This window comes from Lissotriton vulgaris, chromosome 6 (assembly GCF_964263255.1).
Source record: "Lissotriton vulgaris chromosome 6, aLisVul1.2, whole genome shotgun sequence".
Classification (NCBI taxonomy): domain Eukaryota; kingdom Metazoa; phylum Chordata; class Amphibia; order Caudata; family Salamandridae; genus Lissotriton; species Lissotriton vulgaris.
Window position 1 is genome coordinate 90,822,640 of NC_141694.1, and position 19,557 is coordinate 90,842,196.

Sequence of the window (19,557 nt, forward strand, 5' to 3'; positions counted from 1 at the left end):
AGAGCAAGAAACGTGGGTGAGATCCTCAAAACAAACAGCACACAGGAAAAGGTGGAATATAGTGGAACAGTTCTGTGTTATAATTGCAATAATATATTGAGAGGAGCCACAATAACACACCCTAGAAAAGGTAACGGCATCAAACTAAAGGTTTCAGCCACATGCGAAACGAAGAACGTAATTTACTTATTGAAGTGCCCCTGTGGCTATGGATATGTTGGAAAAACTGCAAGAAAATTAAAAACTAGAATAAATGAACATAAATCAAACATAAGAAACAAGACAGAAAAATCGAATGTAGCTAATCACTTCATGGAAAAATCGCACACTGTCAGCCAATTGCGCTTTGTAATTTTGGAGATGGTCCAAAACATTAAAGGAATGGACAATAATCAATAACTGTTGAAAAGGGAGAACTTTTGGATTTATTTCCTCGAGACCCTCAAACCTCACGGAATGAATGATAGGGTTGAATTTAGTTATCTGTAGAATTTCAGAATGTTTGAGTTTCCCCTCATTAGTAGGTTTTTTCATATAAGTTTCATATATGCAAATGTATGGTTCATTCCACTTAGAATATGTACTAAATGCTATTAAGGAAGGATGATAATCATTAGATATTGGAGGTTTTTTATAGTACGTTACAATGGTAATAGACTTATAACATTCACGTAGGTGTTTATGTAAACTGGATATTGAGCACTTTATTTCACATATCTCCAGACACACGGATAAGTATAACAGTAGCGGTACTTTAAAGATGGCGCCCCTTATTAAGTCCTTCACCTATGTTAATTACCGCACCACTAACATCATTTCCGGCATTACACGCTTATCCGGCACGCTTGTAATCAAGCACGTACCGGGAAGGATTACAGACCCGGGAAAGAGGACGCGATGAAACTAGTTCGATTCATACCGTTTTTCTAAAGTAAGTGGATATTAGGAAATAGAACATTAGGGTTGTTCACAGTAGATTTAAGTTCACGTTGTTGTTTGTCCGGCATCACTTTTTTTTAACAAAGCTCGATATGGACGTCAGAGTCCCATTACATCACAGGTATTCCAAAGGGGAGCACAGCCCGACGTAAGCAGCGCATATATTGAATAGGTCATCAGCTTTTCACGGTACAGTAGTGTGAGAAGGTGGCCTGATATGCAGTGCTCACTATTCTAGTGAACACTATGTATCAGTCCAGCAACCCTTATTGATGATTGGTTGTAAGTCAACCTTATAGACCAGCTATCCTAGTAGCGTGGATACGAGCAGTCTAAGGCTAAAGACTCGAGAGGGCGTGTTAAGCCAGCTGTTATACCACATATACCCCTTGAACACCAAGTGAAAGGACACCACACAAGTGTTATGAAAATAAACAGTTATTTATTAAAGATCACAACAGCCCTGTACTCTTTATGAGGACAGGGTACTAAGCACAAACCAAAACTCTTACAAAAATACTTAAGTTAGCACAGTATATACAAATGCCCGAGGGGCACGGAAAACCATATACTCTGAAAGTGGAATGCGAAATTACTAGCAGGTAAGTACAGTACTAATAGCTTTTGGAATCGCTAGGACTTGACTAGGGAATCGTTAGATCACTTCTAGGAGGCCTAGGGGACTCGTGTGCAGTGTGTGCACTCTCACGCGAGATGCGGGACAAAAGTCTATGGTAGCTAGAATTTGCAAAGTTAGTGTTCTCGGGCGAACCCGACCTGGTAGGGAGAAAACGAAAGTAGATTCTGACCCTTGGATAGTGAGGCTATGCTGGGGCACCGAAATGCCGAAGTTACCTAGCCCAGGGGCTGCAGCTGCATAGGTCTGAAAAGACGTCGGGAATCCTCGTAGACGGACCAGGAGCCGGAAGAAAAGATGCTGGCCGGTGACCAGTGAAGAAAGTTCAGTTGGATCCAAGCCTGGTTCTGGAAGATGGATGACACCTGAAAGCAGAGGGGACCAAGTTCGAGACTACTAGCCAGTAGTCAGTGGGCACCAGGAGGGCACCGGATGGTAGCCACCTCGACTAGGTGAGTGGGTGACGCTTGACTCGAAGATCTCACGGACCAGGAGGCGTTGTCGGCGACCAGGATGGAGGATCGAGCTGTCCCACGAAGATGGAAGCTGTCGGCGTCGCTGGACCCAGGATTGGGCAACAAAGCCTTGGCAAATTCAAGCCCACGCGGTGGACCTAAAATGGCGTCTGGAGTGGACCAGGAGGGTCCGGGGTGCCTCTCTTGAAAAAGGAAGCAAGGGCCAGCCTGGAGCAACCAGACCAGCAGAAGAGTTGTCGTCGGGCGTCGTTCAGAAGGCCACAAGCCAGCCGGCTAGTAGCCAAACAACGCGGTGCACAGCAAACAGCAGAAGGGCCCCACGCCGATCGTGGAGATGCAGGGAGGCTGATCTTGGGTGCTGGAGCTGCGCAGGGTTGGGGCTTCTCGGACCCCAAAGCACTCACTCGTGGAGGACACGGTGGGCTTGTAGTAAAGATATCTGAAAGAAACACGTTAGTGTTAGATTCCTTACCTTAGAATATCCCCAGGCGTCAGTCTGGATCCGGAAACTTTTGCGTAGCAGTACCCCTGCGCGTCGGTAGGCGTCGTCTGCAGGCGTCCCCTGCGGCTCCGCGTCCGTCGTCGGCGTCGTGCGCCGTGATGACGTCGCTGGAGTACATAGACGCCGCCTCCGCGCGCTGACGTCAGTTCTTCTTTTTTCCGCGCCAGTGGACGCAGATCTGAAGAGCAGTACTCCGGTCTTTGACCAAGTTTTTTCGATTGTCTTTTTCTACTATTGTGCCTGATAGGATGCCAGGATTTAAGAATTGCGATGGCTGTGAGCGCACGATGTCGGTCACAGACCATCACCGCCTCTGCCTCCGGTGTCTGGGCCCCGACCACGACGTGGAATCCTGCGTCGACTGCCGGGCCCTTACCAACAAGGCTAGACGGGAGCGGTCCCGCAAGCTGCTGGAGCTCCGGGTGTCGGCCCCACGTCGGGACCGGGAGCGGTCCCGGTCCGGCCGGAGGTCGAGAGAGCGTTCGAGGGAGCGGTCGCGGAGCCGCGCCGGGCGCTCCGGAAATCTGAAAGAAACACGTTAGTGTTAGATTCCTTACCTTAGAATATCCCCAGGCGTCAGTCTGGATCCGGAAACTTTTGCGTAGCAGTACCCCTGCGCGTCGGTAGGCGTCGTCTGCAGGCGTCCCCTGCGGCTCCGCGTCCGTCGTCGGCGTCGTGCGCCGTGATGACGTCGCTGGAGTACATAGACGCCGCCTCCGCGCGCTGACGTCAGTTCTTCTTTTTTCCGCGCCAGTGGACGCAGATCTGAAGAGCAGTACTCCGGTCTTTGACCAAGTTTTTTCGATTGTCTTTTTCTACTATTGTGCCTGATAGGATGCCAGGATTTAAGAATTGCGATGGCTGTGAGCGCACGATGTCGGTCACAGACCATCACCGCCTCTGCCTCCGGTGTCTGGGCCCCGACCACGACGTGGAATCCTGCGTCGACTGCCGGGCCCTTACCAACAAGGCTAGACGGGAGCGGTCCCGCAAGCTGCTGGAGCTCCGGGTGTCGGCCCCACGTCGGGACCGGGAGCGGTCCCGGTCCGGCCGGAGGTCGAGAGAGCGTTCGAGGGAGCGGTCGCGGAGCCGCGCCGGGCGCTCCGGAAGTCGACGCCACTCGTCATCCTCGTCAGGTAAGAAACACAAGAAGTCGGGGCGTCGTCATCGTACCCCCGACTCCCCCCGACGCTCGCGCGATGCGGCCGGGGGCTCGGGTGACCCCATCCCCGCGGCTCCGCGAGAGTCGCCGGCGCGGCCTGCCTCATACCCTCCGGTCCCTGGGCATGGCGCGACGCCTGAGGAGATCGAGGCGTTCCTCATGGCCATGAGGGCGCTCGCTTCTCCGACGGGGCCTACGGCGCCTTCGGGCCCAGTGCTACCGTCTGGGGGCCCTGGCGGTTCGGGTGTCCCTGCCTCGGCGCCGTCGGGTGCTCCGGCCCCGGCGCCGCCGACGGCTCCGACCCCGGCGCCGCAGGGGCCTTCGGGATCGGCGCCGGCTGGTCTTCCGGCCTCCCCGGCGCCGTTGCCATCGGGGTTACCCCCGACGCCGCCCCCGCGCGGCGCCGGTTCTCCGCTGCCGGTTCCGGCCGGCGGTGGGGTTCCGGCGCCGGCTCCGGGCGGCGCCGTCCCCTTACCTTCTCCGACGCCGGACGCGGCGCCGGACGGGCGTCGATCGACGCCGGTCCCGGCGCCGATGGGGCCCATGAACCCCGAGGAGCCGGTCTTCATCATTGACTCCGAATACGGAGAGGATGAGGAGTACGGTGAAGGTTGGGAGGGGTCCGAGGACCCTCTGGCTCGCGAGTGCCAGTATGACCCGGACTGGACAGGTGACTTGGGGGATGCCAGTGGTTTGGACGACTCCCCTAACCCTGGTTTGATCTCTCCTCCAACCGTGGCATCGGTGGAGGGAGCTGCCTATTCTGTGGTGCTGATGAGGGCTGCCAAGGCCTTAAACCTTGAGCTCCCCGTCGCGGCCGTGAGGCCTAACATCCTCACCGAGGTCTTCAAACCGCAGTCGTGCCCTTTGGAGCCTCTGCTGCCGTTTAATGAAGCCTTGTCTGACGTTCTGTTGGGCACGTGGTCCAGGCCCGCTTCAGGTGCGCCTGTTGATCGGAACGTGGCCAGGCGCCACCGTCCTTGTCCGGACGACCCCAAGTACCTGTCTACCCACCCCACTCCTGAGAGTCTGGTGATCCAGGCCTCGACCTCCCAGTCCGCATTCCCGTCGGCCCCGCCCGACCGGGAATCCAAGAGGTATGACCAGTTTGGCAAAAAGGTCTTCTCGTCCATTAGTTTGGGCCTGCGGTCTTGCAACACCGCCTGCCTCTTGGGCCGCTACACCCACTCTGTGTGGGATACGGTCGCGGAGCTGCTGCCAGAATGCCCCATGGAGGTGCGGGCAAAGCTCGGTCAAGCTGTAGCTGAGGGCCGGGATGCAGCGAAATATTCCATTCGGTGTGGTCTTGATACGACCGACTCGCTGGGCAGGGCTATGTCTACGACGGTGGCGATTCGTCGTCACGCCTGGCTGAGATCCGCCAATTTTTCGGCTGATGTCCAAAATACCCTGATGGACATGCCGTTTGATGGCTGTCACCTGTTCGGTGACAAAGCGGACCACGCGCTGGAACGCTTCAAGGACTCCAGGGTCACGGCCAAGTCCTTGGGTCTCTCGACCCAGCGTCAGCAACCGGGTTCGTTTCGTCCCTTTCGTGGCCAAGGAAGGGGCGCCCCCACACGTGCTGCCAGCCACGCGCCGCAACAATCCTTCCAACGCGGTGGCGGCCGTGGAAACCGCCGTGGTGGCGGTCGGGGACAACGGCGGGGTCAGACCACACCTTCCCCCGCAGCATCTACCCCAAAATCCTCCTAGTCCGTGCTTTCGGCCCCATGTGACGCCAGTGGGTGGCAGGGTTCGCCATCACCACGCTCACTGGCGCACGATCACTTCGGACAGGTGGGTGCTGCAAATTGTCCGAAGGGGCTACTCCCTCCCCTTCGAGACCTCTCCTCCAGCCATGCCACCGCAGAACCACCGTGTGTCGGGGGACCACTTGACACTTCTGCAGGAGGAAGTTACGGCCCTCTTGGCCAAGGGGGCCATCGAGCGCGTTCCTGGGCCAGAAGTAGGGCGTGGTTGTTATTCCCACTACTTTCTGGTGCCCAAGAAGGACAAGGGGGGCCTACGTCCTATCTTGGATCTCAGGAACGTCAACGGCTTCCTCCGGAAGGAGAAGTTCAAGATGTTGACGTTAGCTCAGGTCTTGGCTGCTCTAGACCCGCAAGACTGGATGGTAGCGTTGGACTTGCAGGACGCCTATTTTCACATCCCCGTCCTGCCGGCCCACCGGCGTTACCTGCGGTTCACGGTAGGCCAGGAGCACTTTCAGTTTATCGTGCTCCCCTTCGGCCTTACCAGCGCCCCACGGGTGTTCACAAAGGTGATGGCGGTGGTCGCAGCCCATCTGCGCAGGTTGGGGGTTTCAGTCTTCCCCTACCTAGACGACTGGTTGTTGAAGGCGGGCTCGCCCCAGACAGTCGTCCACCACCTTCAGATGACGGCAGACCTCTTGCACGACCTGGGGTTCTCCATCAACGTGCCGAAATCACACCTGTGTCCCTCTCAAAAGCTCCTTTTCATCGGAGCGGTTCTGGACTCGGCGCAGTTTCGGGTTTATCCTCCGGAACGGCGGGTTCGGGATATTCAGGCTTTGATTCCCATCTTTCAGCCGCTATCCCGAGTCTCGGTCAGGTTGACGCTGCGGCTGCTGGGACTGATGGCTTCCTGCATCCTTCTGGTGCATCACGCCAGGTGGCGGATGCGGGCTCTGCAGTGGGACCTGAAGTTTCAGTGGGCCCAGCATCAGGGCAACTTGTCCGACCACGTCTTGATCTCGGAGGGCACTGCGAGACAACTGCAGTGGTGGCTTACGGACCGCGATTGGGTCAGGGGCAAGTCCCTCTCCCTTCCCCAACCGGAGCACGTTGTCGTGACGGATGCGTCCCTCCAGGGCTGGGGTGGCCACTTGGGAGAGGCAGAGATCAGAGGCATCTGGTCTCCGGCGGAGTCCCGGCTCCATATCAATCTGTTGGAGCTGCGGGCGATTCGTCTGGCACTGAAGGCATTCCTCCCCTTTGTCAACGGGAGTGTAGTGCAGGTGTTCACCGACAACACCACCGCCATGTGGTACTGCAACAAACAGGGCGGAGTGGGGTCGTGGACCCTTTGCCAGGAGGCTCTGCGCCTCTGGCAATGGCTGGAACGTCAGGGCGTGACTCTGACGGTTCAACACCTGGCGGGTTCTCTGAACGCCAGGGCGGACGAACTCAGCCGTCGGTGCTCGATGGATCACGAATGGCGTCTGAACTCGGACGTGGCGCAAGGCATCTTTCTGCAATGGGGAGAGCCTTGGTTAGATCTATTCGCCACAGAAGAGAACGCGCAATGTCATCAGTTCTGCGCGTTGGAGTTTCCAAGACGGCACTCGCACGGCGACGCCTTTCGGCGCGAGTGGAGTTGCGGTCTGTTATACGCCTTTCCGCCTATACCACTTCTGCCCAGAGTGCTGAAGAAGATCAGGCGCGACCGGGCCCAAGTTATCCTTGTGGCTCCAGACTGGGCTCGAAGGTACTGGTATCCCGAGCTACTCAGCATGTCAGTCGGTCCCCCGATCCGCCTGCCCCTTCAGGAGGACCTTCTGTCGCAGCAGCAGGGGACGGTCCTCCACCCGAACCTGTCCAGTCTCCACCTCCATGCTTGGAGATTGAGCGGCGGCAGTTGAGGCCATTTGACTTGCCTCCTGAAGTCTGTGATGTTATTCTGGCAGCCAGGCGTCCCTCCACTAAGTCGGTATACGCCTGTCGGTGGAACAGATTTGTGGCATGGTGCACAGCAAAGGCTGTGGATCCTCTTTCTGCCCCTCTTTCGGAGGTTCTTCTGTTTCTTCTTTCTCTTGCCCAGCAGGGCTCTGCTCTGGGCACTATCAAGGGCTACCTTTCTGCCCTTTCAGCCTTTTTGAGGCTTCCTGATCAGCCTTCTTTGTTCAAATCCCCGATTGTAACTCGATTCTTGAAAGGCATCACTCACATGTTTCCACCTGTTCCGTTTGTGATGCCTCAGTGGGATTTGAACCTGGTTCTAACTTTCCTGATGTGTGCTCCCTTTGAGCCCCTTCATTCTTGCCCTCTCCGTCTCCTGACTTTAAAGACGGCTTTCCTGGTTGCCATCACCTCTGCCAGGAGGGTGAGTGAGCTCCAGGCTCTTTCTGTCCAACCTCCTTTCCTGTCCATTCATCCTGACAAGGTGGTTCTGCGGACTAGACCTTCTTTCCTGCCCAAGGTTGTTTCGGCCTTTCACATCGGGCAGTCCATCACCCTCCCTTCCTTCTTCCCGCCTCCGCATCCTTCAAAGGATGAAGAGCGGCTCCATCGTCTGGACCCAAAACGTGCGCTTTCATTTTACATGGATCGCACACGCCAGTTCCGGGTGGATGACCAACTGTTTGTTGGCTACGTGGGTGCGAAGAAGGGACGGGCGGTTTGTAAACGAACCATCTCTCGATGGGTCGTCCTCTGCATCAAAGCGTGCTACTCTTTGGCTCGGAAGGAGCCTCCTGTTGGGCTGAGGGCCCATTCCACTCGGGCCACGGCGGCTACTACTGCCCTGGGCCGGGGAGTCCCCTTGCAGGACATTTGCCAGGCGGCTACGTGGGCCTCGCTGCACACCTTTGCGAGGCACTACTGCCTGGACAGTCAAGTCCGGAGGGATGGCTTCTTTGGCCGTTCTGTCCTCCAGGACTTTCTGGTGTAGTTTTGTATTGGTTCGCAGACCCACCACCGGGGTTGGTATTGCTGGGGTATGTATTCTAAGGTAAGGAATCTAACACTAACGTGTTTCTTTCAGATGAACAAGTTACTTACCTTCGGTAACGATATATCTGTAAGAAACATTAGTTAGTGTTAGATTCCTTACCGAACCCACCCATCCTCCCCGTTCTGCGAACTGATACCTGGGGTTAAGGTCATCCCTTTCAGGGCCCTAGTTTGTACATGGCACCAGTGTTGGTTCTCTCATGGCTCTGCGTCTCCTGGCGCGGAAAAGCTGTGTGCAAAGAACTGACGTCAGCGCGCGGAGGCGGCGTCTATGTACTCCAGCGACGTCATCACGGCGCACGACGCCGACGACGGACGCGGAGCCGCAGGGGACGCCTGCAGACGACGCCTACCGACGCGCAGGGGTACTGCTACGCAAAAGTTTCCGGATCCAGACTGACGCCTGGGGATATTCTAAGGTAAGGAATCTAACACTAACTAATGTTTCTTACAGATATATCGTTACCGAAGGTAAGTAACTTGTTCGTCGACGCCACTCGTCATCCTCGTCAGGTAAGAAACACAAGAAGTCGGGGCGTCGTCATCGTACCCCCGACTCCCCCCGACGCTCGCGCGATGCGGCCGGGGGCTCGGGTGACCCCATCCCCGCGGCTCCGCGAGAGTCGCCGGCGCGGCCTGCCTCATACCCTCCGGTCCCTGGGCATGGCGCGACGCCTGAGGAGATCGAGGCGTTCCTCATGGCCATGAGGGCGCTCGCTTCTCCGACGGGGCCTACGGCGCCTTCGGGCCCAGTGCTACCGTCTGGGGGCCCTGGCGGTTCGGGTGTCCCTGCCTCGGCGCCGTCGGGTGCTCCGGCCCCGGCGCCGCCGACGGCTCCGACCCCGGCGCCGCAGGGGCCTTCGGGATCGGCGCCGGCTGGTCTTCCGGCCTCCCCGGCGCCGTTGCCATCGGGGTTACCCCCGACGCCGCCCCCGCGCGGCGCCGGTTCTCCGCTGCCGGTTCCGGCCGGCGGTGGGGTTCCGGCGCCGGCTCCGGGCGGCGCCGTCCCCTTACCTTCTCCGACGCCGGACGCGGCGCCGGACGGGCGTCGATCGACGCCGGTCCCGGCGCCGATGGGGCCCATGAACCCCGAGGAGCCGGTCTTCATCATTGACTCCGAATACGGAGAGGATGAGGAGTACGGTGAAGGTTGGGAGGGGTCCGAGGACCCTCTGGCTCGCGAGTGCCAGTATGACCCGGACTGGACAGGTGACTTGGGGGATGCCGGTGGTTTGGACGACTCCCCTAACCCTGGTTTGATCTCTCCTCCAACCGTGGCATCGGTGGAGGGAGCTGCCTATTCTGTGGTGCTGATGAGGGCTGCCAAGGCCTTAAACCTTGAGCTCCCCGTCGCGGCCGTGAGGCCTAACATCCTCACCGAGGTCTTCAAACCGCAGTCGTGCCCTTTGGAGCCTCTGCTGCCGTTTAATGAAGCCTTGTCTGACGTTCTGTTGGGCACGTGGTCCAGGCCCGCTTCAGGTGCGCCTGTTGATCGGAACGTGGCCAGGCGCCACCGTCCTTGTCCGGACGACCCCAAGTGCCTGTCTACCCACCCCACTCCTGAGAGTCTGGTGATCCAGGCCTCGACCTCCCAGTCCGCATTCCCGTCGGCCCCGCCCGACCGGGAATCCAAGAGGTATGACCAGTTTGGCAAAAAGGTCTTCTCGTCCATTAGTTTGGGCCTGCGGTCTTGCAACACCGCCTGCCTCTTGGGCCGCTACACCCACTCTGTGTGGGATACGGTCGCGGAGCTGCTGCCAGAATGCCCCATGGAGGTGCGGGCAAAGCTCGGTCAAGCTGTAGCTGAGGGCCGGGATGCAGCGAAATATTCCATTCGGTGTGGTCTTGATACGACCGGCTCGCTGGGCAGGGCTATGTCTACGACGGTGGCGATTCGTCGTCACGCCTGGCTGAGATCCGCCAATTTTTCGGCTGATGTCCAAAATACCCTGATGGACATGCCGTTTGATGGCTGTCACCTGTTCGGTGACAAAGCGGACCACGCGCTGGAACGCTTCAAGGACTCCAGGGTCACGGCCAAGTCCTTGGGTCTCTCGACCCAGCGTCAGCAACCGGGTTCGTTTCGTCCCTTTCGTGGCCAAGGAAGGGGCGCCCCCACACGTGCTGCCAGCCACGCGCCGCAACAATCCTTCCAACGCGGTGGCGGCCGTGGAAACCGCCGTGGTGGCGGTCGGGGACAACGGCGGGGTCAGACCACACCTTCCCCCGCAGCATCTACCCCAAAATCCTCCTAGTCCGTGCTTTCGGCCCCATGTGACGCCAGTGGGTGGCAGGGTTCGCCATCACCACGCTCACTGGCGCACGATCACTTCGGACAGGTGGGTGCTGCAAATTGTCCGAAGGGGCTACTCCCTCCCCTTCGAGACCTCTCCTCCAGCCATGCCACCGCAGAACCACCGTGTGTCGGGGGACCACTTGACACTTCTGCAGGAGGAAGTTACGGCCCTCTTGGCCAAGGGGGCCATCGAGCGCGTTCCTGGGCCAGAAGTAGGGCGTGGTTGTTATTCCCACTACTTTCTGGTGCCCAAGAAGGACAAGGGGGGCCTACGTCCTATCTTGGATCTCAGGAACGTCAACGGCTTCCTCCGGAAGGAGAAGTTCAAGATGTTGACGTTAGCTCAGGTCTTGGCTGCTCTAGACCCGCAAGACTGGATGGTAGCGTTGGACTTGCAGGACGCCTATTTTCACATCCCCGTCCTGCCGGCCCACCGGCGTTACCTGCGGTTCACGGTAGGCCAGGAGCACTTTCAGTTTATCGTGCTCCCCTTCGGCCTTACCAGCGCCCCACGGGTGTTCACAAAGGTGATGGCGGTGGTCGCAGCCCATCTGCGCAGGTTGGGGGTTTCAGTCTTCCCCTACCTAGACGACTGGTTGTTGAAGGCGGGCTCGCCCCAGACAGTCGTCCACCACCTTCAGATGACGGCAGACCTCTTGCACGACCTGGGGTTCTCCATCAACGTGCCGAAATCACACCTGTGTCCCTCTCAAAAGCTCCTTTTCATCGGAGCGGTTCTGGACTCGGCGCAGTTTCGGGTTTATCCTCCGGAACGGCGGGTTCGGGATATTCAGGCTTTGATTCCCATCTTTCAGCCGCTATCCCGAGTCTCGGTCAGGTTGACGCTGCGGCTGCTGGGACTGATGGCTTCCTGCATCCTTCTGGTGCATCACGCCAGGTGGCGGATGCGGGCTCTGCAGTGGGACCTGAAGTTTCAGTGGGCCCAGCATCAGGGCAACTTGTCCGACCACGTCTTGATCTCGGAGGGCACTGCGAGACAACTGCAGTGGTGGCTTACGGACCGCGATTGGGTCAGGGGCAAGTCCCTCTCCCTTCCCCAACCGGAGCACGTTGTCGTGACGGATGCGTCCCTCCAGGGCTGGGGTGGCCACTTGGGAGAGGCAGAGATCAGAGGCATCTGGTCTCCGGCGGAGTCCCGGCTCCATATCAATCTGTTGGAGCTGCGGGCGATTCGTCTGGCACTGAAGGCATTCCTCCCCTTTGTCAACGGGAGTGTAGTGCAGGTGTTCACCGACAACACCACCGCCATGTGGTACTGCAACAAACAGGGCGGAGTGGGGTCGTGGACCCTTTGCCAGGAGGCTCTGCGCCTCTGGCAATGGCTGGAACGTCAGGGCGTGACTCTGACGGTTCAACACCTGGCGGGTTCTCTGAACGCCAGGGCGGACGAACTCAGCCGTCGGTGCTCGATGGATCACGAATGGCGTCTGAACTCGGACGTGGCGCAAGGCATCTTTCTGCAATGGGGAGAGCCTTGGTTAGATCTATTCGCCACAGAAGAGAACGCGCAATGTCATCAGTTCTGCGCGTTGGAGTTTCCAAGACGGCACTCGCACGGCGACGCCTTTCGGCGCGAGTGGAGTTGCGGTCTGTTATACGCCTTTCCGCCTATACCACTTCTGCCCAGAGTGCTGAAGAAGATCAGGCGCGACCGGGCCCAAGTTATCCTTGTGGCTCCAGACTGGGCTCGAAGGTACTGGTATCCCGAGCTACTCAGCATGTCAGTCGGTCCCCCGATCCGCCTGCCCCTTCAGGAGGACCTTCTGTCGCAGCAGCAGGGGACGGTCCTCCACCCGAACCTGTCCAGTCTCCACCTCCATGCTTGGAGATTGAGCGGCGGCAGTTGAGGCCATTTGACTTGCCTCCTGAAGTCTGTGATGTTATTCTGGCAGCCAGGCGTCCCTCCACTAAGTCGGTATACGCCTGTCGGTGGAACAGATTTGTGGCATGGTGCACAGCAAAGGCTGTGGATCCTCTTTCTGCCCCTCTTTCGGAGGTTCTTCTGTTTCTTCTTTCTCTTGCCCAGCAGGGCTCTGCTCTGGGCACTATCAAGGGCTACCTTTCTGCCCTTTCAGCCTTTTTGAGGCTTCCTGATCAGCCTTCTTTGTTCAAATCCCCGATTGTAACTCGATTCTTGAAAGGCATCACTCACATGTTTCCACCTGTTCCGTTTGTGATGCCTCAGTGGGATTTGAACCTGGTTCTAACTTTCCTGATGTGTGCTCCCTTTGAGCCCCTTCATTCTTGCCCTCTCCGTCTCCTGACTTTAAAGACGGCTTTCCTGGTTGCCATCACCTCTGCCAGGAGGGTGAGTGAGCTCCAGGCTCTTTCTGTCCAACCTCCTTTCCTGTCCATTCATCCTGACAAGGTGGTTCTGCGGACTAGACCTTCTTTCCTGCCCAAGGTTGTTTCGGCCTTTCACATCGGGCAGTCCATCACCCTCCCTTCCTTCTTCCCGCCTCCGCATCCTTCAAAGGATGAAGAGCGGCTCCATCGTCTGGACCCAAAACGTGCGCTTTCATTTTACATGGATCGCACACGCCAGTTCCGGGTGGATGACCAACTGTTTGTTGGCTACGTGGGTGCGAAGAAGGGACGGGCGGTTTGTGAACGAACCATCTCTCGATGGGTCGTCCTCTGCATCAAAGCGTGCTACTCTTTGGCTCGGAAGGAGCCTCCTGTTGGGCTGAGGGCCCATTCCACTCGGGCCACGGCGGCTACTACTGCCCTGGGCCGGGGAGTCCCCTTGCAGGACATTTGCCAGGCGGCTACGTGGGCCTCGCTGCACACCTTTGCGAGGCACTACTGCCTGGACAGTCAAGTCCGGAGGGATGGCTTCTTTGGCCGTTCTGTCCTCCAGGACTTTCTGGTGTAGTTTTGTATTGGTTCGCAGACCCACCACCGGGGTTGGTATTGCTGGGGTATGTATTCTAAGGTAAGGAATCTAACACTAACGTGTTTCTTTCAGATGAACAAGTTACTTACCTTCGGTAACGATATATCTGTAAGAAACATTAGTTAGTGTTAGATTCCTTACCGAACCCACCCATCCTCCCCGTTCTGCGAACTGATACCTAGGGTTAAGGTCATCCCTTTCAGGGCCCTAGTTTGTACATGGCACCAGTGTTGGTTCTCTCATGGCTCTGCGTCTCCTGGCGCGGAAAAGCTGTGTGCAAAGAACTGACGTCAGCGCGCGGAGGCGGCGTCTATGTACTCCAGCGACGTCATCACGGCGCACGACGCCGACGACGGACGCGGAGCCGCAGGGGACGCCTGCAGACGACGCCTACCGACGCGCAGGGGTACTGCTACGCAAAAGTTTCCGGATCCAGACTGACGCCTGGGGATATTCTAAGGTAAGGAATCTAACACTAACTAATGTTTCTTACAGATATATCGTTACCGAAGGTAAGTAACTTGTTCGTCGTGCAGTCTTGGCGATCGTCGGTCCCTCGAGGTCTCGTCGCACTCACGGTTCTCAGCTTAGCTGTAGAGGTGAGTAGAGGTCAGAGGTGCCAGGGAAGCCGGGTCTCGTCGAGCTGGGTCGTCGGATTCGTGATGAAGGACTTGCAGCAGACCGCAGTGTTCTTAGGATGGTGCCCGCTTGATGCAGGGTGACTACTCCTTAGCCACAAGGGAGAATCTTGAAGAAGAAATCGTGAAGTCCTTTCGAAGAAAGTGGTATCTTGATTCCAAAGATGATCTAATTTGAACAGGGGGCCCGCTCCTATCTTTATACTAAAAAAGGGGGCTGACCCGGTGACTAGGTCCTGCCTATGGGTGGGACCAGGAGGGGGGTGGTTACACCCCTCTCCCCTGCCGGACTTCCCCAGGCCAGGGGCTGGTGTGCCCCTGGAACTGGTTCTGACTGGCCTATGCGTAGTGAGCACCGGGGTGCCACTCAGCAGTCACCTTCCTGAAAAGCCCTGCCTACCCAGGATACACAAAACCATGTCTGGGACGGTGCTAGCACCGCCCCTGACAGGAAACCCTTTGTCCAGGCTCCCCTCACTGGGAGGACTCCCAGCTGCAGGGGGTCAGACTCGTGTCTGTGGTGGCAGCATCCATTTTGTGGAGCTGAGGCTTCAGTTAACTTTAACCGGGGTTCACAGTTACATACATGTCGTGTCCCTCGAGAAGGGTGGAATGCTAACCCCGTCGCCAGAATTGGCGAGGGGTTAGTATTCCAATTCGTATGACACCTTACTCGACATGTTTTGATAAAGCAATACCAAAGATAGCATTTAACCGCGAGGATTATAATGCACTTAAGAGTATATGGTATGCGATATCATGGAACAGCTATTAGGACTTGATTCCGCAAGCTGCAGACAGGCTCAGCTCATGCCAGAGCACCATCTCACACGATTCCAAGCACTCTGCCTTCAGGATTGTCAAGGCCTGCCATAGGAGTGACTGATAGGAATCTGTGTGTCCATTTTAGGGTTAGGTATAGGTATACTACACCTACAGCAAAGGGTGATTACACGACTTTGCCCCAGCTGTCATGCAGCCAGTTGTGTCAAATTTGGGAGGCCAGCCAGGGGTGGCATAATACATGCTGCAGCCCCTGGCAGCCCTGGGTACACCTATGCCCTGAGTTACAGGGTCTGATAAGGTGGCCCAGTACCAATTGGTAGATGCACCTAGGGTACATGAGGTAATTTAGAAAGAGAACAGCCAGGCTGTGGGTCTGATTGGCAGGCCCACAGCCAGAAAGTCGTAAACCAGTGAAACAAAAGCAAAAAATCTGGGTGATCATAGGATTGCAGACCCTACTCTCCTACAAGTAGGATATACCATCACCAACATTTAGACAATACATATGAAGTAGTGGAATGTATTAGTACTTTACTTAACCCCTTCGATGCTGGTGACGGAACCATTCCGTCATCAGTCACGGTTGAGCTGTGCTGATGACGGAATGCTTCCGTCACGACCACACCCTATCCTGCATTGTCCAGCACAGGGGGGAAATTCAAGCAGCAGCCAAGGTGTTAAATAGCCTTGTGTATAAACGGCCGCATTTTTGTTTTTAGAACTATTCCCTGATGAAGACTTCTTGAGTAAGCCGAAATGCATTGGATTCATAATGAATAAGAGAAATGAAAAATGAAATATGGAATAAGGAAATAAAAACACATATCTAACAAAGAAAAAGAGTTATTTGTTAATCAAATTTGTTAAACAGAGGAAAAGCATTTACAAACCCTATTGAATAGGGTCACAGGCAGTGACCGAAGGACTGTACCCCAAGTCCAGGGGAACGCAGATATTCTAAGTTAAGGAATCTGCGGCTAGACTATGTCTCTACCAGATGCATTGTTACCGAAGGTAACCAACTCGTTCGTTAGATACCGGACCTTCCCTATAGACTCCTATCCCTTCCTCCTTCCATCCATCTTACAGAGGCCAAGTCAGTTATACACTTCTCCACTTTATTTCCATCCTGGCTTCTGTAGAGGGTGGAAAAAGAAGCAGAATTAATCTCACCAGTACAATTTGGTGCCCTCGTGGACTAGTTTATTCCTAGAAATTAGATCACGCGGATCTGCAGCTGGTGCGGCAACAGCACTTGATGCCCATGTACTATAGTTGCCTAAAATCTTCTAGAACCTGTTGAAGCCAGGGAACAATTCACAAGGCGTGTCTGTGCAAAGATTACTTATCCATCAGAAAGCATGTTATCGAAGGTAAATAATTTATTTTAGAATTAACCTTGCAGATGCAATTTGTGGTATCAAAAGGGACTGCTTAGTCTGTTACCTTGAGAGGTCGAATATCGAGTGTCAGTATAAAAGTAAGCAATAGTCTTTTCTTTCTCTTTGCAGAAACCTTTGCCTGAGGAGCCCAGCATGGGTATTGTTCCACCTCCTCCAAAAAAGCAGAAGACATTTGCACCACCCAGTATTGTGACAATGCAAGTTTTACCTCCTGCAAATCCAGAGCTTCTCCCACCTCATCTTCGTGAGCACGAGCATTTCGAAACTCCCTTCAGCCCTCCAGAGACTCTTCCACCTCCTATAATGCCACCAAATACTTTTGAACCTCAATATAGTAATCCATCGCACGTTCCACCTCCATTCACACCACCAAATATTTATGAGCCAACCCAGCCACGTTTTTGTGACATGAATAGATTTAGAATGCCTCCTGCTAATATTGAGCCACTTCCAATACAATTACATGCACAAATGATGCTTCACTCATTCTTGGGGAATCCACCATTTTTTCAGGTTCGTTTTAGGTAGACAAAATGTTTAACTTCACTTGAGCATAATCAAGAGCTAGTCTCATCCAGTAGTGGTTCTTTCACTGGTGCTCCCTGAAAATGATTCATGTCTTTCCAATTTGAATACCTGTTTTTATATAGAAAAAATGGTTACGTTAAAAACACATGCAATGCTCTCCCAAAGGTTGAACTATTAATGTACAGTTATTTTAAAACATTTTTATCTTACTGATTTATGAGTAGGTCCCTAACTGCAGTTACTGTAATTCAGCAGCACCAGAAGTTAACAAGAGTACAAACAACTGAAGTTTCAATTTCCTAAATCAGCAGTGCTTTGGTTGTGTTATGTTGTGTTATGTTGTTCAAGTTTATCATCTTGCATGGTTTTTCTACAAGCAACCCATAAGTTTAATCTCAGTTGTGTATGTAGCGTCTTTATTATGTGATGCATTTGTTAATTTCCAATTAAATAACTACCACTCAAATTGTTTTGGCGTTGAAACATCTAGTGTTGATCTCCTTGAGTACCACGGTATGATTCAAGGCAAAATGTGATGTGAGATAGAAGAAAAAATCTGCTCCTTGTGCTGCACAGGTGCTTTGTTTGTTTTTACATTTTGACTGAATTATTATTTGTATTACTGATTTATACATGATATATGCTTATTCCTAGTATAAATCTGTAAATGACCACGGGTCAGATTTAATGTTATCACCTTAATATAGTACAATATACTTTGTGTACATGAAAAATTTAAAAGAAAAGAACCGGGGCTATTTGGCTCCTCTTGTATCCACCTCACTTTTATAGCTCCCAAACTGAAAGTAGGGTTAAGCTTCCCTTTGAGTTGCTGGAGCACATCTGAAAGAGACATGTTAGCGGTAGATTCCTTTCCTTAGAATATCCCCAGGCATCTGACTGGATCCGGAAAGTTTTTCGTCAGCAGTACCCCTGCGCATGGGAAGGTGGCGTCTTGCGGGTCCACGTCGTTGCTGGAATCGTATGCGCTGAGATGATGTCACGGAGACTACTTAGGCGCCACCCATGCGCGCTGACGACGGTTCTTTCTTTTTCCGCAACTGGTTAGAGCACGTACCCTAGTCACTTTTTGACTAACTTTTTTGAGACTTTAGTCTCCACTTTTTTAAATCTTTGACTCCTGGTGCCACGTAAGGTTGTCAGGGTTTAAATCATGCGAGCCGGTCGGAGTACGATGTCTGTGGCCATCCCCCATGGCATCTGTCTCTACTGTCTTGAGCGCGACCATGACTCCTGGTCATGTTCCGACTGTCTGGCCATGGCTATGAAGGCCTTGCAGGAGTGGTCCCGTAAGCTGCTGAAGGCCCGGCAGTCGTTCAAGGTCCAAGGGTCACTCGAGGGACCGACGGCAGTGCCATCATCGCCGCTCCTCGGGGTCGAAGTCTTCACACACTGAATCGGGTAAGAGACGTCATAAGAACAAGTCGACGAATCGCTTACGCTCTCCGACGTCCTCCTGTCAGTCTCCGGACGAGGGGGCCGAGGGTACCTCCCCGCGGCTCCGTTGGAGCCTGTGAGTCTCGCAGCCTACCCACCTTACCCGGGTCCATCGGCGACTCCGGCCCAGGTGCAAGATTTTCTTGCTGCCATGGACCGCCTTTTCAGGCCTCGGGCTCCCGCGGATGCGTCTTTGGGCCCCGCAGTCCCACCTGAGGGCCCTCCCTTATTGCCAGCGGGTCTGGCCCTGGTGCAGGAAAGTCCTTCACCGCCGGCCCCGGCACCGCAAGGTCCTCCACCTGTGGCTCCAGCCCCGGTGCAGCAAGGTTCTTTACTGGACCTGGCGCCTCCCGCGGCTCCATTCCTGGTGCCGCAATGGGTTCCGTTGGTTCCACTTCCGCCCTTGCCGAGGTTTCCGTACAACTTTGCTCCAGGTTGGGACCCTAACTTGAATATGGAGCTGAATATGCGCCGTTGGACCATTTTTATTCGCCTGTGCCTTCCCCGACAGCCGTTACTCTCACGCTGTGTGGGACACGGTTGCGCAGACGCTGCATCAGTGTCCAGGGCAAGTTCAGTCAGTGCTTTCCCAAGCTGTGGCTGAGGAGAAAGATGCAGCAAAGTTTTCCATCGGGTGTGGGCTGGACAATTACCACCACAGTTGTCCTCAGTCGCCACTTCTGGTTACGGTCCACAGGGTTTTCTAGGGATGTTCAGAGTTCCCTTATGGACATGCCTTTTGATGGTACCGCCTGTTTGGCAATAAGGCAGATAGTGCGCTGGAGCGTTATAAGGACTCGCGGGCTACGGCCAAGTCCTTGGGTCTTTCCACCACGTGCCCGGCCACGTCTGCTTTTCGTTCCTTTCGTGGCCACGGAAGGGGCGCCCCAACACGTTCGTTCAGCCTGAATCCTGTGCAGAACCAACCTCAGCGCGGACGTGGTTCCCGCCACGGCGGGACAGGGAGCCAGCGTGTGGGTCAGTCCACCTCTGTTCCCGCAGCATCCACTTCAAAGCCTTCCTAGTCCGAGATTTGGGGTGCACCCCAAGCCAGTGAGTGGCAGGATTCGCCATAACCTCCGCCACTGGCGTTCTGTCAC

At 55.1% G+C, this 19,557-nt stretch overlaps 1 protein-coding gene across 1 annotated transcript in view; it reads left to right on the top strand.

Annotated features, from left to right (window-relative positions):
• Positions 1–17,465, top strand: part of LOC147706847 (exportin-5-like) — a 2,027,127-nt gene extending 2,009,662 nt beyond the window's left edge. The window contains exon 32 of the mRNA XM_086926003.1: positions 16,580–17,465. Within this exon, the coding sequence (XP_086782129.1) occupies positions 16,580–16,999 (420 nt within the window). The 3' untranslated portion in view covers positions 17,000–17,465. The remainder of the gene's footprint in view (positions 1–16,579) is intronic.
• Positions 17,466–19,557: the final 2,092 nt, after the last annotated feature.